The 17,608-nt window shown below is 43.6% G+C and overlaps 1 protein-coding gene and 1 pseudogene across 2 annotated transcripts in view; one reads left to right on the top strand and one right to left on the bottom strand.

The window, feature by feature from the left end:
• The window catches only part of ST3GAL5 (ST3 beta-galactoside alpha-2,3-sialyltransferase 5), a 56,020-nt gene that overhangs the window by 21,296 nt on the left and 17,116 nt on the right, over positions 1–17,608 (bottom strand). Inside the window, exons 2-3 of one of the 2 annotated variants that reach the window (XM_024558427.3) lie at positions 14,389–14,512; positions 7,213–7,324 (exon numbers count right to left, since the gene is read on the bottom strand). In XM_024558427.3, the coding sequence (XP_024414195.2) occupies positions 7,213–7,324; positions 14,389–14,512 (236 nt within the window). The remainder of the gene's footprint in view (positions 1–7,212; positions 7,325–14,388; positions 14,513–17,608) is intronic. The other variant, XM_024558428.4, reaches the window with a different exon arrangement.
• Positions 2,381–4,402, top strand: LOC128780852 (large ribosomal subunit protein uL13 pseudogene; annotated as a pseudogene).

The raw sequence follows: 17,608 nt of genomic DNA, 5'->3' as shown, positions 1-17,608 counted from the left end.
GCTAACACTGCAAGGTGCTGAAAGTCATCAGCAAAGGTAACAGCAGCCTACCCTTGCGGCTTTGAGACCCTCTTCGGCTAACACACATCCACAATAATTCACATTATCCAAAAGCTTCAGACCCACTCCACCACCGGCCTGGAGGCAGGCAGGGTTTCCTTCGTGGAGAGTTCATACTGAACATCATCTCATGACCACCTGGCCAGCTTCCTCAAACATTTCTCCCATCCTGGGGACTTGAGAGAGGGTTTCTGTTCTCATTTTAATGAGGTACAACTACACATCAAATTTAGGAGCTGCTTGGTGTGGCATTCAAGGACTTGCACTTCCAGCCCTACTTCATTTTCAGTCTCATATTCTGCTATTCCCCACCCCAAATCCTCAGAGACATCCAACTCTTGCATTCCACGAGTCCGCAAGGCCCTCTGAGGCACCTGTTTCTGCACACTGCTCCCTCCACCTGGAATGAAGCAGGACAACCTGTGAAGACCGTTGTGGAAAGTGTGGCATTTTGACGGGGTCGACAATCTTAAAAAGCTGAACTAAAAAAAAGTCTCAAGGTAATAAAATAAAATACACCTGTAATTCCACCATGGTTATAGGATGGTTTTACTTTCTATTTTGTTAACTTCTGAACGGAGACTATCACACACAGGTATGCCCCCTTATTCTTCCCTCTGTCCCCACAAATTACAGGGGACTTTCCACCTTACTCATTTCTGTACTATCTGAACTTTTATAATTGTAAAAAATAATCTTTTAGAAATCTTCTAGAACTGGGTTGATGTGGTGGTTACCTTGGGCTGCCTACTGGGTCTCCATTTCCCATACCTTCTTTGTAGGGAACCATGGTTTTGTTCACCCCTTCTCCACCTGGGCAGAGGGCTTGGGAGGCTGACCTTGGCCATCAGGTACTCCCATCCCCCTTGTCAGTGACTGGTCAGGAATCATCACTGCAGCCAATCAGAGCAGGGCACTGGTGGCTGTCAGTTATTAGTCCAGCAGTAAATTTAGGTTTTAAAACTGGCCCCATAAGCCTAAATGGAGCACTCATATTCCATATTTTAGGGGGAAAGTGATTGGGGAGCTTTTTTCAGTCTACTGTCTCCTGGTATCTGAGCTACTTCTCAAAGAAATTTTAAACTTAATCTCCATTACTGAAAGTACTCAAAGAACTTCCTGTTACTTAACTGTGGATTTTCTGTACAATTTGGAGATCAAAGAAGAGACACCAAACTGTGGTTCAAGTAATATCTCCCCCTTCCTCTGGAGTTTAATGTAAATAAACACATTTTCATTAATGTAAATGTTAGCCCACAATCCTTATCTCCCAAGGGCTTGTTTGCTGGACAGTGAGGAAGACAGGCAAAATACCAGTGGTAAGTGTTAGGATTAAGGTATAAAGGGGCTTCCGGAAGCCAGAGAGAAGGAGGAGCAGAAAAGGCATCTAGAAAAGCTAATCCCCAAGCTGAGATTTGATGTAACAGATAAGTAACAGAGAAGCAAAGGAAGGGAAGGGTCCAGGCAGAGAAGAAAGAAAGAATGCAGCCATCACAGGGGAAAGTCTTTTCAACAAACAGTGCTGCAGCAACTGGAGAGCCACGTGCAAAAGAATGAAGTGAGACCCCTACCTCACTCCATATATAAAAACTAACACAAAAATGGATCAAAGACATAAATTATAAAGAGCTAAATTTTAAGATCTAAAACTATAAAACTCTTAGAAGAAAACATAGCATTAAACAATGTTTTCTTAGGTATGGCATCAAAAGCACAAGGAACAAAAGGAAAAATAGACAAACTAGACCTCATCTAAATTAGAAACTGTTGTGCAAAAATGAAGAGGGAGAAAAGACAACCCACAGAATGGGAGAAATACTTGCAAGTCATATATCGGATATGGGACTGGTACTCTAACTATATAGAGAACTCTCACAACTCAATAATAAAAAGACAACTAACCCAATTGAAAATTGGACAAAGAATTTTAATAGAGATTTCTTCTTAGAAGGTATACAAATGGACAGTGAGCATGTGAAAAGATGTTCGACATTATTACTTATCAGAGAAATGCAAATCACAACCACAATGAGGAAGAAGAAAGAAGCTCAACTGACAACTGGAGGGGTCCAGTGCACCTGAGACAGGCAGTCCTGGGGTACTGGAGGTGGCCGAGGGAGGCTGAAGAGACTGGTAGAATCAAGTCATGAAGAGCCCTACAGGCCAGACTAAGAAGTCTGGGTATTCTCCTAAAGGTAGTGAAGAGAAATTAAAAATCTGAATCTGAGAAGCAACACATTAGATTCAACTATATTCAATTAGTGGGTCATGCCTGGATGCAGGAAGGTAGGTAAAGAGCTTTCCCAGGCAGCTGCCAGAGATGGCGGAGGGGCAGGTCCAGGTGCCCGGTGGCTGACACCATTTCCTGGGCACCTAGCGGCCACCATGGCAAAGCAGGTACTGCTGGACCAGAAGGTGGTGGTCATGCGCTCCGAGGGCATCAACATTTCTGGCAATTTCTATAGAAACAAGTTGAAGTACCTGGCCTACCATTTCTGAGTCCCCGGCCGCATCCGTTGGCGGACCATGAGAGGCATGTTGCCCCACAAGACCAAGCAGGGCCAGGCTGCCCTGGGTAGCCTCAATGTGTTTGATGGGATCCTGCCACCCTACAACAAGAAGAGCAAATGGCAGCTCCTGCTGACCTCAAGGTTGTGCATCTGATACCTACACAGATTCTGCCTACGTAGTATGCCTGGCTCATGAGGCTGGCAGTCACAGACATGATGGAGGAGAAGAGGAAGGAGAAGGCCAGGATCCATTACCACAAGGAAACACAGCTCAGGAGGCTGCAGAAACAGGCTGAAAAGAACGTGAAGAAGAAAACTGACAGATACACAGAGGTCCTCAAGACCATGGATTCCTGGTCTGAGTCCAGTAAAACTGACTGTTGATTCTTCAAAAAAAAAGGTGGACAAGGAGACATGAACTTGGGGCAGTGGGTGAGGGCCAAGGGCAATCCGAGATCATGATCTGTTTCCTGAAATCCCAGATACTACATATTTAAACTTTTTTTATTATTTACTAATTTGAGAGAAAGAAACTTCAATTTATTGTTCCACTTATTTACAAGGTCTGCCCAAAATGTGCCTGGCCACGTAATATGAAAAATAGAGACATTTACTGAAGAAGATACAAGACACAAGAAACTTCGTACATAGGACAATGATGCTTTAGTCCTCTTCAAAGCAGGCACCTTGGGACCTCACACAGTTCTCCCAGCATCTCCTCCACTGTTCAAAACACTGCAAAATCCTTTGTTGGAATCGCCATCAGCTGCCCTGTTGTATTTTCCTGAATCTCATTGATGGTCAGAAGTCTCTTCCCTTTCAGAGGTGATTTTAGTTTTGGGAAAAGTCAGAAGTCACAGGGCACCAAATCTGGGCTGTAGGGGGGCTGAGTCACATGGGTGATTTGACGTTTCACCAACAATCTCTGCACCAAATATGATGTGTGAGTGGGTGCATTGTTGTGATGAAGCTGCCAAAATCACCAGTTGCCTATAGCTGAGGCCGTTTTCATCATATTGCATCACTCAACCAATGAAGAGCATTGAGGCAGTACTCCTTATTAATTGTTTGGCCAGGAGGGGCATGCTTGTGATAGACAATACCTTCCCAATCAAAAAATTAGAGTTAACATGGTCCTGATCTTGCTGTGACTTTGCCTCGCCTTCTTCAGGCACGGAGAACCATGCGACTTCCACTGGGATAACTGGGCCTTCATTTCCAGATCACAGCCATAGACCCGCCATTCATCTCTGGTTTTGACCTATTTGAGGAAACCTGGTTCATTGGTAACGGTCTGAATCAAGTCATTAGCAACTGCAACAAAATATTCCTTCTACTCTGGTTGCGGAAGCCATGGAACGAATTTTGCCATAACATGTTTCATGCCTAGATCCTTCGTCAAAATGTCAGAAACAGTAGTTTTTGGAATCCCCAGATCAGCTTCTAGTTCTCACGCTGTCAGTCACCAACCTTTGTGGACTGCAGCCCGTACACATTCAGTATTCTCAGTGTTCTTCTTGTTGCAGACCTTCCAGAATGTGGATCACTTTCAACAGATTCTCAACCAGCTTTGAAGCTTTTGTGCCACATTTTTATTTGCGCCACACTCATCGAATCATCCCTGAAAGCCTTCTGAATCATCTGAATAGTTTCCGTGGAGGAATGTTCAAGCTTAATGCAAAATTTGATGCAGATTTGTTGCTCTACTCCCTCAGTCATTTTGAGTGCGATGGCCACACAGTACACATGCTCATTCACTGGTGTCCACTGTCCCCACTGACTAGTACAGCAAAGTCGTCCTTGTTCACACATGCACGTTCCAGTCCACTCTCCTTGGCTGCCCAGTTACATCAACATCGCGCAAACTGTTCTCATTATATTAACAATGGCTGGACTTTTTCCAGGTTGATTCTTGTATGCGCCCTGACCAGGGATTGAACCTACAACCTCGGTGGGACAATGCTCTAACCAACTGAGCTACCTGGCCAGGGTCCAGAAACTAAGTATTTTTATAAACACTGGCTCTGATAATAGAGTGGGCAACAAAATGTTTACATAAATCATAATACCAGAGGGAGTCTGGTAAGTTTCAGAGGGGCTTCAAAGTACCATTGAAATCTGGTTTAAAAGCCACTGAGTTATGGACTAGTGGTGCCCACGTATCCACCTTCAGAACAGGGAAAGCGCCAAGTTATGAAAGCAGCCTAAACGTTCTAGTCAGGTACTGGTAAATTGTGAGAACCACAGAATCTCAGGGCTAGAAAGGCTCTAAAACACCCCTGAGCCACCCACTGTCTGATGCCTGAATTCCACCTACAGGGCCCCCAAAACAGTTATCCTGGCTTTGCCTAAAGACCTCCACAGATTTGTCAAAAAGGTGGACCATTTATTCCATCTTTGATAGCCTTGGAACATCAAACCCCTCCTTCAGCTTGGCTCCCACCCCCTGGTCTGCATCTCTGACATTAAGGCCACCCAGGCAGGGTGACCCTTGCATGGGGCAGGCCTTGGCTTGTTGACAGTAGCTGCTATGTGCCCTGTACCAGGTCTTCTCTCCCTCAGGCTACACGAATGTCCTCATTCCCTAAAAGGTTATCCAGGGTCATGATCTTGAGTCTCTTCTCTGGTCATTCTCAGAAGTCACTATGATTCCTTGGGGGAACCTTAGAGAGTGACAGTCATAATGTTCAGAGTACTTATCTGAACACTGCAGGGACCAGAAACCACCCCTGGTCTATTAATAGGCAGCCGCGGCACACACTGATGCAGATAGCGCTGACCAGGCACTAAAACCACAAGGTTAACCGTACCCAAGTTTTACTAAACCACTTCTTCCCCGATCTTGTATCAGTGAAATGGTGTGCTCGACCCTTCACAAGAGAGCTCTCTTTTCTGGGATGACCCCTACTCAAGAACAATTATATTTGCAGCTGATCAGGTAGTCAGCAGTGTGCAAGACAATGAGTAGAGAATATGGAGTGCAGCAAAGGAATAAAGGGAAGAGTTCACAGGAGACAAAAAAGAGGCAGGCTGTCTAAAAACCTTATCCAAGAGCACTGGGAAGGGCCTTGGAATTGAAAGCAACTTGGGGATGTCTGCAAGGCCAGCCATATCAGGAGGAGAACAGAGGCTACTGGACACACCCTGCTCCAACAAAGCAGATGTGCCAATGCTGATGAACTGACTCAGAGCGCTGAGGGCAGATGCAGCAGGGACAGGAAGTGATGGAGCTGAGGGCAGATGCAGCAGGGACAGGAAGTGATCGAGCTGAGGGCAGATGCAGCAGGGACAGGAAGTGATCAGCAAGTCCCCTGAGACACAAGGGTCTGCCTAGGCCAAGCTGTGCATTTATTAGGTACACTCTTTTCATTTACTTGTTTATACCTGTCTATGCCACCAAAACTTTGAGGCACTTAGGATAGACAGATTAAATCAGAAGCATGTGAATAAAAATCAGGATCAGAAAAGGCACTTTGTGGATACTCTCTAACTCAAACTTGGACGACTATCCAACTACATAGATGCCATTATCTGTATTTCACAGCTAAGAGCACTGGGTCTCAAAACAATTAAGTAAATTGCCCAAGGTCTCATTTTTACTAAGAGACATTTACACTTGAATCTAGGTCAGAAACTTAAGCTCTCTTCTTTCTGTTATCACACCGCCCACATCTTCTGGCTTCTTCCCTGTGGGCACTCCCTAGCCAGGCAGACAGCAGAGTCACCCGGAGCTCAGACTCTGAAATCACACTGCTGGGTCCAAGCCCTGACTCCTCACCAGGTATGGTAACCTTGGACAGGTGATAATATCCTGTCCCTCCACTTCCTTAGCTGTGAGCTGAGATCAATAATAGTACCTACATCCCCAGGACTGGTCAGAGGGTTAAATGACTTTATATTACTAGAGCACTTTTAGAACAGTTACACAGTACACACTAAAGAAGATTAACTAACTAGATGTGAACTTGGGCAAGCAGTTTAACCTCCTGGGCCATCATCTGTAAAATGGGGAGAATCCGGAGAAATCTCCCAGTCATGACAACTACTGAGTGAGATAATACGTGTAAAGCACCTATATATGCTTGGTTATCATTAGTACCATGCCACCTTACTTAAAATAATCTCTTCTTCATCCAGGGCTGAACATTATTGGATAATTTAACCACTCAAATAATCAGTGAAATTAGCATCTAATAGGTCAATTGATTAAGAAAAATAAATGTAAATTTAAGAAAAATCATGAAATACAATGTGAAATCATTAAAAAGCAAAATGAAACACAGGAATGACAGGTGACACTAAAAGAAATTCTTCCCACTCTGTTTGAAGAACACGCGCATGGAGAGCATCATGGCACATTAACTGCAGGGCAGGTGTTTGAGAGTGTGTTGAAAGGAACTGCCCCCCCCGCCCCCACAACTTCAGTAAAGGGGAAGAACACTGTGAGTTAGGTGGCTACGTTGGTTGGGTTTTTTTAGGGTGGATTGTCTCTGATTCTGGGTTTAGAGTGCTAAAACTAAGTATTTCCCCTCTGTTTATAACTTTCCTGAACATTTATCTACAATACTTTAGAGATGATATTACTGTTTAAATGTATGCTCGGAAACATTTTAATTTAAACCACACCAATGGAATATCTAACCTTTACGCGGTCAGGGTCCACATAATGCATTTTTTTCATATCACATTCTTCAGTAGTATAATTTAACTTGAGGATATAAAGGATCCACACTCCAAACACAAGCAATATACACCTAGAAAAAAAATCAGTTAGGTAGAATGATGCAATCACGTGATAACCAGGAGCAATTGTGAAATAAGTGAAAACCTAACGCAAATCGAGTTTGCCTGTCATGCAGCACACAAGTACTACCTTTAAAGTTGACCTCAGTGGTCAGCTGAAGGCACAACTTACTTCCTGAGAAGATAAATTAGTCATTTATGATCACCTTTGTTCCAAAAAACAATTTAAAAACCTTCTCCCACAAAGGCACCCGAATAAAATCTGAATCAAAATGCAGCCTACTGGACTTAAAAAAAACAAGTAATAGCTTTTGAACTATACAATCTCAGCTTCAAATTTTTCCTGCTTTAAGATACTGTCAATCCTTCAAATACTGTATGATGCCACTTACACGAAGCACGCAGAGGAGTCAGAATCACAGATGCAGAAGTAGACTGGTGGTTGCCAGGGCCGGGGGGAGAGGGAGTGGGAGTGGGAGTTACTGTTTAATGGGTGCAGACCTTCCGTTTTACAACATGAAGAGAGTTCTGCAGATGAGTGGTGTGATGGTTGTGCAACAATGTGAAAGTACTTAACATCACCAAATCGTTCACTTAGACATGGTTAAGAGATGTTCCAGCCAAGATGGAAGCGTGCGTAGGTAGAAACCCTTTGCCACCTCGTACAACCAAAAGGAGGATAACAACCCATCTAAAATCAATAAACAACCAAAAGCACCAGAAAATCAAACTGCATGAAACTCTGACAACCAAGCAATTAAAGAAAAAATCAACCAGAACAATCAGACCGGTAGGGTGGCAGACCTCGCAGGCCAACTCAAAAACCACTGCAAGGTGGTAGACCGCGAGGGCGGGGCTGACTTAAGGAGAAACTGAGACTCAGAGGTGGCTGAGGGCTACGGCAGTTGCCGCAGTGGGAGAAACTCCCAGTCTCACAGGAGAGAGTCCGTTGGAAAGTGCACTGGAGACATGCAGGCGGGGCACTGTTCCCTCTCCGCCCCGCCCCCCCAGGCAGCACTGCAGCAGCGCAGCAAGGAGGGCTGCCACACCCTGGTGTGCACCTAACGCCCCGCCCCCTTACAACTTAACAGATGTGCCAACATAAAGAAATATGGCCCAAATGAAAGAACAGAGCAAAACATCAGAAAGAGAACTAAGTGATGAGGAGATAGCCAACCTATCTGATGGAGAATTTAAAGCCCTGGTAATCAAAAATGCTCACAGAACTGATTGAGCTTAGTCAAAAAATGAAAAAACAAATGAAGGATACCCAAAGTGAAATAAAGCAAAATATTCGGGGAACCAACAGTGACAGGAAGGAAACCAGGAATCAAAGCAATGATTTGGAACAAAAGGAAAAAATAAACATCCATCCAGAACAAAATGAAGAAACAAGAATCCAAAAAGTGAAGAGAGTCTTACAAACCTCTGGGACAACCTGAAATGTTCCAATATCCAAATTATAGGGGTGCCACAAGGATAAGAACAACAGCAAGAAATTGAAAACTTATTTGATTAAATAATGAAGGAAAACTTTCCCACTCTGGTGAAGAAAATAGACTTCCAGGAAGTCCAGGAAGCCCAGAGAGTCCCAAAGAAGTTGGACCCAAAGAGGAACACACCAAGCAAGGCACATCATCATTAAGTTACCCAAGATGAAATATAAAGAGAATCCTAAAAGAAGCACGAGGAAAGGAGAGAGTTACCTACAAAGGAGTTCCCAGAAGGATATCAGCTGATTTCTCAAAAGAAACCTTGCAGGCAAGAAAGAGCTGGAAAGAAGTATTTGAACTCATGAAAGGCAAGGACCTACATCCAAGATGACTCTATCCAGCAAAGCTATCATTGAGAATGGAAGGGCAGATACAGTGCTTCCCAGATAAAGTCAAGTGAAAGGAGTTCATCATCACCAAGCCCTTATTATATGAAATGTTGAAGGGCCTTCTCTAAAAAAAGATCAGAAATATGAATAGTAAAGTGACAACAAACTCACAACTATTAACAAACAAACCTAAAAGGAAAGAAAAACAATGAAAACAAAAACTAAGCAAACAACCAGAACAGGAAGAGAATCAGAGAAATGGAGATCACATGGATGGATTTCAGTGGGGAGGGGGAAGGGAGGAATAGGGGGGAAAAGGTACAGGGAAGAAGGAGCATAATTGGTAGGCATAAAATAGACGGGGAGAGAGAAAAAATGGCATATGAAACAGAGGACTCAAAGAACTTATATGTACAACCCATGGACATGAACTAAGGGGGGGAATGCTGGAGGGTTGGGGGGGCAGGGCAGAGGGGGGATAAAGAGGGAAAAATTGGGAAAACTGTAATAGCATAATCAATAAAAAATACTTACAAAAAATAAAAATTGAGATAATTGCAAAAAAAAAGGTTAAGGTGGTAAATTGTATATTATGTGTATTTTATTTACCACAATAAAAAAATGGGGGAAAAAGACTAAGTCCTTAAACAATCTCTTCATTATTTCTCTAAGAATTCTACCCAGAAATGAGGCTGACTGCAGGGAGACAGTGCTACCAGTCACCCTTAAGACCATTTAAAAAATTGCCTTTAAACATCTGATACAATCACACTATTATATACTTTAAAACACATGTGGGCACACACATACACAGCATTTGGAGAGAAGAACTGGGCCTAGTTATGGTCCTAGAAATCTCATTTTTAATAAGCTCCCCAAGTGATCCTGACAAACTGAAAGTTAAAAAAGATTAAACCAATGTTTAAGAACCACTGCTTTAAATAATTTGTGTTTGAAAAGTTAAGGAATAACTTAAGGGAAAAAATAACTTATTTTTTAAATAAAAGGTGGTTTTAAAAATACAGCATCTAGCCCTCACTGGTGTGGCTCAGTGGATTGAGTGCCGGCCTGCGACCAAAAGGTCTCTGGTTGGATTTCCAGTCAGGGCGCATGCCTGGGTTGCAGGCCTGGTCCCCAGTAGGGGGCGTATGAGAGGCAACCACACATTGATGTTTCTCTCTGTCTCTTTCTCCCTCCCTTATCTGCTCTCTAGAAACAAATAAATAAAATTTAAATAAATAAGTAAATAACATAAAAATACAACATCTAGCATAGTACACTGTACACAATAGATGCTAAATATTTTTTCCTTCTTGCATTTTTAAAACATTTTATTTTATTGATTATGCTATTATAGTTGTCCCAATTTTTCCCCTTTGCCCCCTCCACCCAACACCTACCACTCCTTCAGGCAATTCCCATACCATTGTTCTTGTCTAGGGATCATGGGTGTAAGTTCTTTGGCTACTCCATTTCCTACACTATACTTTACATCCCCATGGCTATTCTGTAACTACCTATTTGTACTTCTTAATCCCCTCACCTCTTCACCCATTCCCTGACACCTCTCCCATCTGGCAACCATCCATCGAAACCTTCTCCATATCCATGATTCTGTCTCTGCTCTTGTTTGCTTAGCTTGGTTTTCAGACTCAATTGTTGATAGATATGTATTTATTGCCATTTTAATATTCATAGTTTTGATCTTCTTTTTCTTAAATAATCCCTTTAACATTTCATACAATAACGGTTTGGTGATGATGAACTCCTTTAGTTTTTTGTCTGGGAATCTCTTTATCTGCCCTTTGATTCTAAATGATGGCTTTGTTGGGTAGAGCAATCTTGGCTGTAGGTCCCTGCTTTTCATGATTTTGAATATTTCTTGCCAATCCTTTCTAGCCTGCGAAGTTTCTTTTGGGAAATCAGCTGGCAGTCCTATGGGAACTCACCTGTAGGTAACTAAATTCTTTTCTCTTGCTTTTAAGATTCTCTTTATCTTTAACCTTTGGCATTTTAATTATGATGTCTCTTGGAGTGGGCCTCTTAGCATCCATCTTGTTTGGGACTCTCTGTGCTTCCTGGGTTTGCATGTCTATTTCCTTCACCAAATTAGGGAAATTTTATTTCATTATTTTTTCAAATATATTTTCAATTTCTTGCTCCATCTCTTCTCTTTCTGGCACCCTTATGATGCTACTGTTGGAATGCCTGAAGTTGTCCCAGAGTCTGCTTACACTATCCTTATTTTTTTTTTAATTCTTTTTCTTCTTGTTCTTTTGATTGGTTGTTTTTTCCTTCCTTATGTTCCTAATCATTGTTTTGATTCTCGGCTTCATCCACTCTACTGTTGTTTCCCTGTAAATTGTTCTTTATTTCAATTACTGAATCCTTTGTTTCTGACTGGATCTTTTTTATGCTGCTGAGGTCCACGCTAAGTTCCTTGAGCATCCTAATAACCAGTGTTTTGAACTCTGCATCTCATAGATTGCTTATCTCCCTTTTGTTTAGTTCTTTTCCTGGAGTTTTGTTCTGTTCTTTCATTTGGACCATGTTTTTTGTCTCCTCATTTTGGCAGCCCCCCTGTGTTTGTTTCTTTGTATTAGGTAGATATTCTGTGACTCCCTGTCTTGGTAGCATGGCCTAATGTAGTAGGTGTCCTGTAGGGTCCAGTGGCACAGCCTCCCCTATCACCCAAGCTGGGTACTTGAGGTGTACCCTTTATGAAGGCTGAGTATTCCCTCCTCTTGTAGTTGAGCCTTGATTGCTGTTAACAGGTCAATGGGAGGGATTTACCCGGGCCAGTCAGCTGCAAGGACTGTGCGTGACCACTGACCTCAGGCTTCTGTCCTCCATGGAGGATCAGCTGTACAGGGTTGGTGGTGTTCTGATGTGGTCTGCAGCTGTCCACTGGGTGTGCTGGCCATGAGGTTTCCTGGGTGGTGCAGGCCAAGGTCAGCCCCAACCTGTGTTTTGCCCAGGGCCACCCTGCCTAGGCTATAAAGCAATCTGAGAGGGCTGCTACTTGTGCTGGGCTTGGAGATTTCCAGGTGAAGCCGATCTGTGAATCTAGGCTAGCTGTTTTAGTTGCTGGGTCTGAGGCCACTTAGCAAGAGGCACTGGGGCTAGGGGCTCACTAAGGCTGGCTATTGCTTGTTTGAGAGGGTTTAGGGTGTTATTAGGCATAAGCCAAAACCAGCCATTCATATTGAAAAGTCTCTGTTATCAGCTTGAGAGGGCCCCTAAGTTGGGTGGGAAGTCTCACAGGATCTCCAAGCAGGGCGGGGGCTGGGGTGGGAAACAACCATGTTAGCCAGTTTGATGGAGTCTCAGATGTGGTACCCACCTGTCTCTATGGCTCTGTTGGGGGAGGTTTCAGGAAAGTGACAATGGGCTCTGCCCTCCTCTGTCCTCCTCTGTCTAGGAGAAAGCTGTCCCCCAGCTCTCATCTTGACGTCAGACACTTCAGTTCCTCCCTATACGCCACTGGTACTTTTCCAGCAGCTGCCACTGGTGCCTTTCAAGCTGCTACCCTGGTGCTGGAGCTCAGAGGGAGTGAGTCTGAGTAGCTTAATCTGTATGTAGGTTCTTTAAGAGGACCTGCTTGAGACTCCAGAAGTTTCTTCCACCAACCAAATCCCCACTGGTTTTTGCTGCCAGAAATTATGGGGACTTATCTCCCTGTCACTGGAACCCTAGGGTGGAGAGCCTGGTGTAGGGCGCTCCCAAGATATCCCTCCCAAATTTTTATCTACCACACGTGGTTGTGGGACCAGCCTGTTCGACATTTCTGCCCCTCTTACCAGTCTGGATGGATGTGGTTTCTTTAATTCTATAGTTGTCAGATTTTCATTCCACTCAATTTCTGATGGTTCTGAGTGATGGTTGTTCTATATTTTAATTGTAATTTGATGTGGGTGTGTGAGGAGGCGGCTGTGTTCACGTATCTTGACTGGTAGTTTTCTAAATATTTCTTAATATTTGAGGATGCTGGTGCAAGAAAGTATCGCTAGGAAGTTATTTTCAACACTTTTTAATTCTCATTTTAACAACCTCCCCATGTGAACCTGGACAACCACCTTAATTTTTCTCTGGGATCAAGCCCAATGTTAAGTGAATAGGATGCTACCGTTTGTGTAAAAAAGCAGCGGGACAGAGTGGGACTGGAGGGAGGAATGGATACACACACACAGTATTTCTTATATATATAAGACTGGAAATATTGGTTATCTGTAACTGGGAAGAGGAAATGTGTGGAGCAGAGATAAGGTGATTTATTGAGTACTTTTAATATCTACTGAATTTTGAATCTAGTGAATATATTATTATTTATTCCTCTCTTCAGCCCCCAGAAAAAGTATTACATTCAGTGCATGTAATAATTCCCCTATTTTGATTTGGTTTTGGAAAAAAAACAAAGGAAAAAATGGTATTGAAACAGGCCCAGTGTGTATGTACAGCACTGATCCCACCCCGGTCACGAGTCTGTCTCGTCCACACTGTAAGACGCGTGGGGCGCGGGTGTTTCTGTTTGTGGCCACGTGGCCAGTACCCAACACAGTGCCAGGCATGCGCAGGCCTCAGTGCACACTGGCTGAGGACTAAGAGGGGATGCAAAATGATGTGTTTATGAACGTACATTTCCTTTTCACACCATTTTTAATCTACACCTCCTACATTAGTAAAGAGAGAAGGGAAACCAGATTTCAGGGTTACATTTCTGTATACAGTCATGAAAAGGGGTAATTTTCAATATGGTTCAGCTGGTACCAAACAAAACCGACAAGTTCCTCCTTTAACAGTTCTACTGCTTATTAGCATATACAGGTGACCTGGCTGAGACACCTGCCATTCTTTTTAGTATTCAATATTTAATGTGATTCAAATGCCTTTAGGGGCCTTTAATTAATCATATTTTAGATTAACTGAAAATAGCTAAGGGAAAAAGCCCTCTTTTGTTAAATAACGGCAGGAAGAGCTGTGCACCGTTAGAACTGCCCTCCTGGGTCTCCAAGCTCAGGTACAGAGCCCAAGGGGCCCCCTGGCTGGGCACTGTACTCCTACCAGGTACAGTCTGATGCATAAACTCAGGTCATCTGCTCATTGAATCTCCCATTGATGTGCCTTTAAATGACCCTTTGACCAAGTGTGACCAAGTACGAGAGCCATTGTTAGGGCTCTCACTGTATTCTGTTCTTAATTCTACACAGTTGACTCAAATCAGGGGTATCTTATGGCCCAAGGGCTTGTACTTACTTGAAAATGTCTTTTAACAACAAGCTGGGTCTTCTCATCTTGTTTTGAGCTCGGGTGTACCATTGCAGGGAGGGTTTTGAGCAATCGCTTCTCAGTTTCACGCAGTGAGACTCACTTGGCATTGCTGTGAAGAGAGGGGACAAGGACAGGGGGAGGAAAAGGGACGAGTTAGGTGGATGATGGCTTTAAAGAACCTTCACGTGGTGCATCCATACCAAGGAATACTACTCAATAATAAAAAGGAACGAACTATTGATATAAGCAACAACTAGAGGAACCTAGAAAGAATTATGCTGAGCCGAAGACTAAAAGGTTACATATTGTATGACTGCATATATAGAACATTCTTGAAGCGACAAGATTATAGAAATGGAGAACAGACTAGCAGTTGTTGGGAGTTACATCGGGGTGGTGGGTGTGTCTATAAAAAGGCACCATGAAGGATCTTTGTGATGATGCACATGTTCTGTGACTTGCCTGCGTGCACGTCAACACCCCACTGTGATACTATATCCCCACCGTGATACTATATCCCCACGGTGATTCTATACTATGGTTTTGCGAGATGCTACCATTGGGGGGACCCGAGTAAAGGTCACACAGGATCTCACTGTATTCTTTCTTACCATTGCATGTGAATTTACTATTACCCCAAGGTAAAAAGTCTAATTTATTAAAGAGCCTTTACCTTTTGGAGATACGTATGGAAATATTTACAGATAAAAGGGCAGAAATGAGATCTTCAGAAACATCAGTGAGGGGATAAGCATGGGGCAGGGGAGCACACGAGACAGGACAGCTGTACGCTGACAGCTGGCGAGGCTGAGGGATGGTGCGGGCTCGTCCAGTTCTCATCCTCTTACACCTTTGTATGGAGTTCTCCATAATGAAACAGTTTAGAAACAGAGTGTAATGAGAGCAATGTGACACTAAGAAAAGAAGAAAATTTGGCAATTTTAAAAGAAGTTTTTCTTTAAAAAGTTTATGTGTTCTCGGGTATGCTTGTGTATTTATTCTTTTGAGTTAATTTTATTCACAAATATTCAATTTCTAAACAATATTCCCCAAGGTACGGCAGTAAAAACTGACACAAAGAAGCACTGTTGGAAACCTGGATGCGCCTCCGCACATGATGTACCCGCAGTCTGCGACCAGTGGGGATCCCTCCAACGCCTGCCTGGTCAACCACTCTTCATCCTTAAATGCTCTCCTTCTCTGTGAGGGCCATTTCTCAATGCCATAGCTGTCGCTGGGTACTTCACTACCTGTTCACCACGATTAACTGAAATTTTCTGTTAACGTCTGAGGTCTCCTCTACCTTTTCCCAAGCACCTGGAAGACTGAGCTGCAGGGCCAGAACTTTATCGTCTTTGTAACTCCATCATCTAGGACAGGGCTTGGCACATGCAGGCCCTTACATGTGACATTGAATGGAACGTGCATTACTTGGCTTCGGCCTGTCATCAGATAAGATACCCCCCCACCCACATACACACGCAAACTGTATTTTCTCAATTACATTTCAGACTAAGACTGAAGTTGATTGTTAACAGAAATTATAATAGCAAAGAATAAAACATACACTCTATTAAAACATCGAAAATGTCCAACAACAGGGAATTTGTTAGTAAATTATGGAGCGAACCACACGGAATACGCTGTAGCCCTTAAAGCCTTGCTACGCGCGCAAGCGCCTCAGGAATCACAACTCTGAGCCCCTCCCCACTCGGCCCGCCAGGGCAGTGCCTCCACCTCACCGCTTCTCTAACCGTCTGTATGCAGGAAAGACCTGGCATTCAAAAACGATATATGTCTACTCACACATAAAAATGTAACAGATTCTTCTTAAATGCCTGCCTGCCCCATGAAGACATTCTTCTTACCGAGGCCCCAAGGAAGAGAGATAAGGGCAAGACCTGGGCTTTCAGGCCATTTGTAGAACTGGCACTAATGTTCTCAAAATGAAGGATTAACCATTGAAAACAAGAATAGACAGACACCACAAAGTAGTACATGATGGACTGCCAAATTAACTGTACACAGTTACTAGTGCAAGGGTGAGGATGGTGTTAATATTTTGGCAAAGGAATGAGCCCACACATGATCTCACTAAGTCTTAAAAACTACTGTATTTTTCGGACTATAAGATGCACAGGACCATAAAACGTACCTAGGTTTTAGAGGAGGAAAATAGGAAAAAAACCCCTGCTCCACCCCCCCACACACCCCATGAGCCAGGTAAGCTACATTTGGACTATAAGACACACCCCCATTTTCCTCCCAAATGGGGGGGGAGGGGTGTGTCTTATAGTACAAAAAATACAGCACTTCATTCTCTTTCTAGCTGCGTTTAACCTGTCAAAGGCCACATGTGACTAACCAAGGAGCTGAGAATCGCAGGCCACACCCATCCACCTCTAAGTCCATGCCCTTCCATCTGCAGGTGCTTAGAAAAGGCAGGTCTTAGAACAGGTGGGTATACACATGTGGGACTGGTCTTCTGTTTATGTCTCTTGCTTTGTTTTTAATAATGAAGGCACGCCAAGGCACACGTTATTATAAACAAAAATCCGAAGTTGAGAAAACAGTGAATAAACCAACGTGGCTGGAGTGGACCGTCTGGGAACGTGAACAAGATGTTACTCTGGAAGCCGAAAGAGCAAGTCTTTCAAGGTGGGAGGTTTCTGAGAGCAGGACTGTACAGCAGGAGAGGAGGAAGACTGGTCTACCGCCTGCAAGGCTGCCTGGGGGCAACAAGGCAGGATACTGGATGTGTGACACTGTCCAGGCGGAAGGGGAGCCTGAGGCCTGTCCTGGTGAGGATGAAAAGCAAAGGACAAGGACAGAGATGTGCTGGCAAATGGCAACAGGAAGAATGGTGATGAAAAGAAGCACGAAAAGTTAAATCTGGGCCTTGGTTATGGAAAGAAATAGGAACGGAAGTCAATTTTTGTAGTTAGTCGTGATGACGGGATGAATTTGAGAAGATAAATAACTACACAGATGTCCAGGAAGCGGCTGGAAATGTGGCCTGGGGCTCCACAGATGGCCCATCCCACTGGCCAGCCTTTCTCAGCTGGCCCAATGGAGTTAAGCCCTAAGGCATCCACAGTATGGAACAAATTCACTTCTCTCCTGTAAACCCAGACTGGTAGGTTCCATACCACGCACGGGAAAGGTGAGAAAAGTCACTCAAATCATGTTTGGGGTTCTGTGTTTT

This window comes from Desmodus rotundus, chromosome 5, assembly GCF_022682495.2.
Source record: "Desmodus rotundus isolate HL8 chromosome 5, HLdesRot8A.1, whole genome shotgun sequence".
Taxonomy (NCBI): domain Eukaryota; kingdom Metazoa; phylum Chordata; class Mammalia; order Chiroptera; family Phyllostomidae; genus Desmodus; species Desmodus rotundus.
This window is presented reverse-complemented; position numbering and strand designations above follow the sequence as displayed.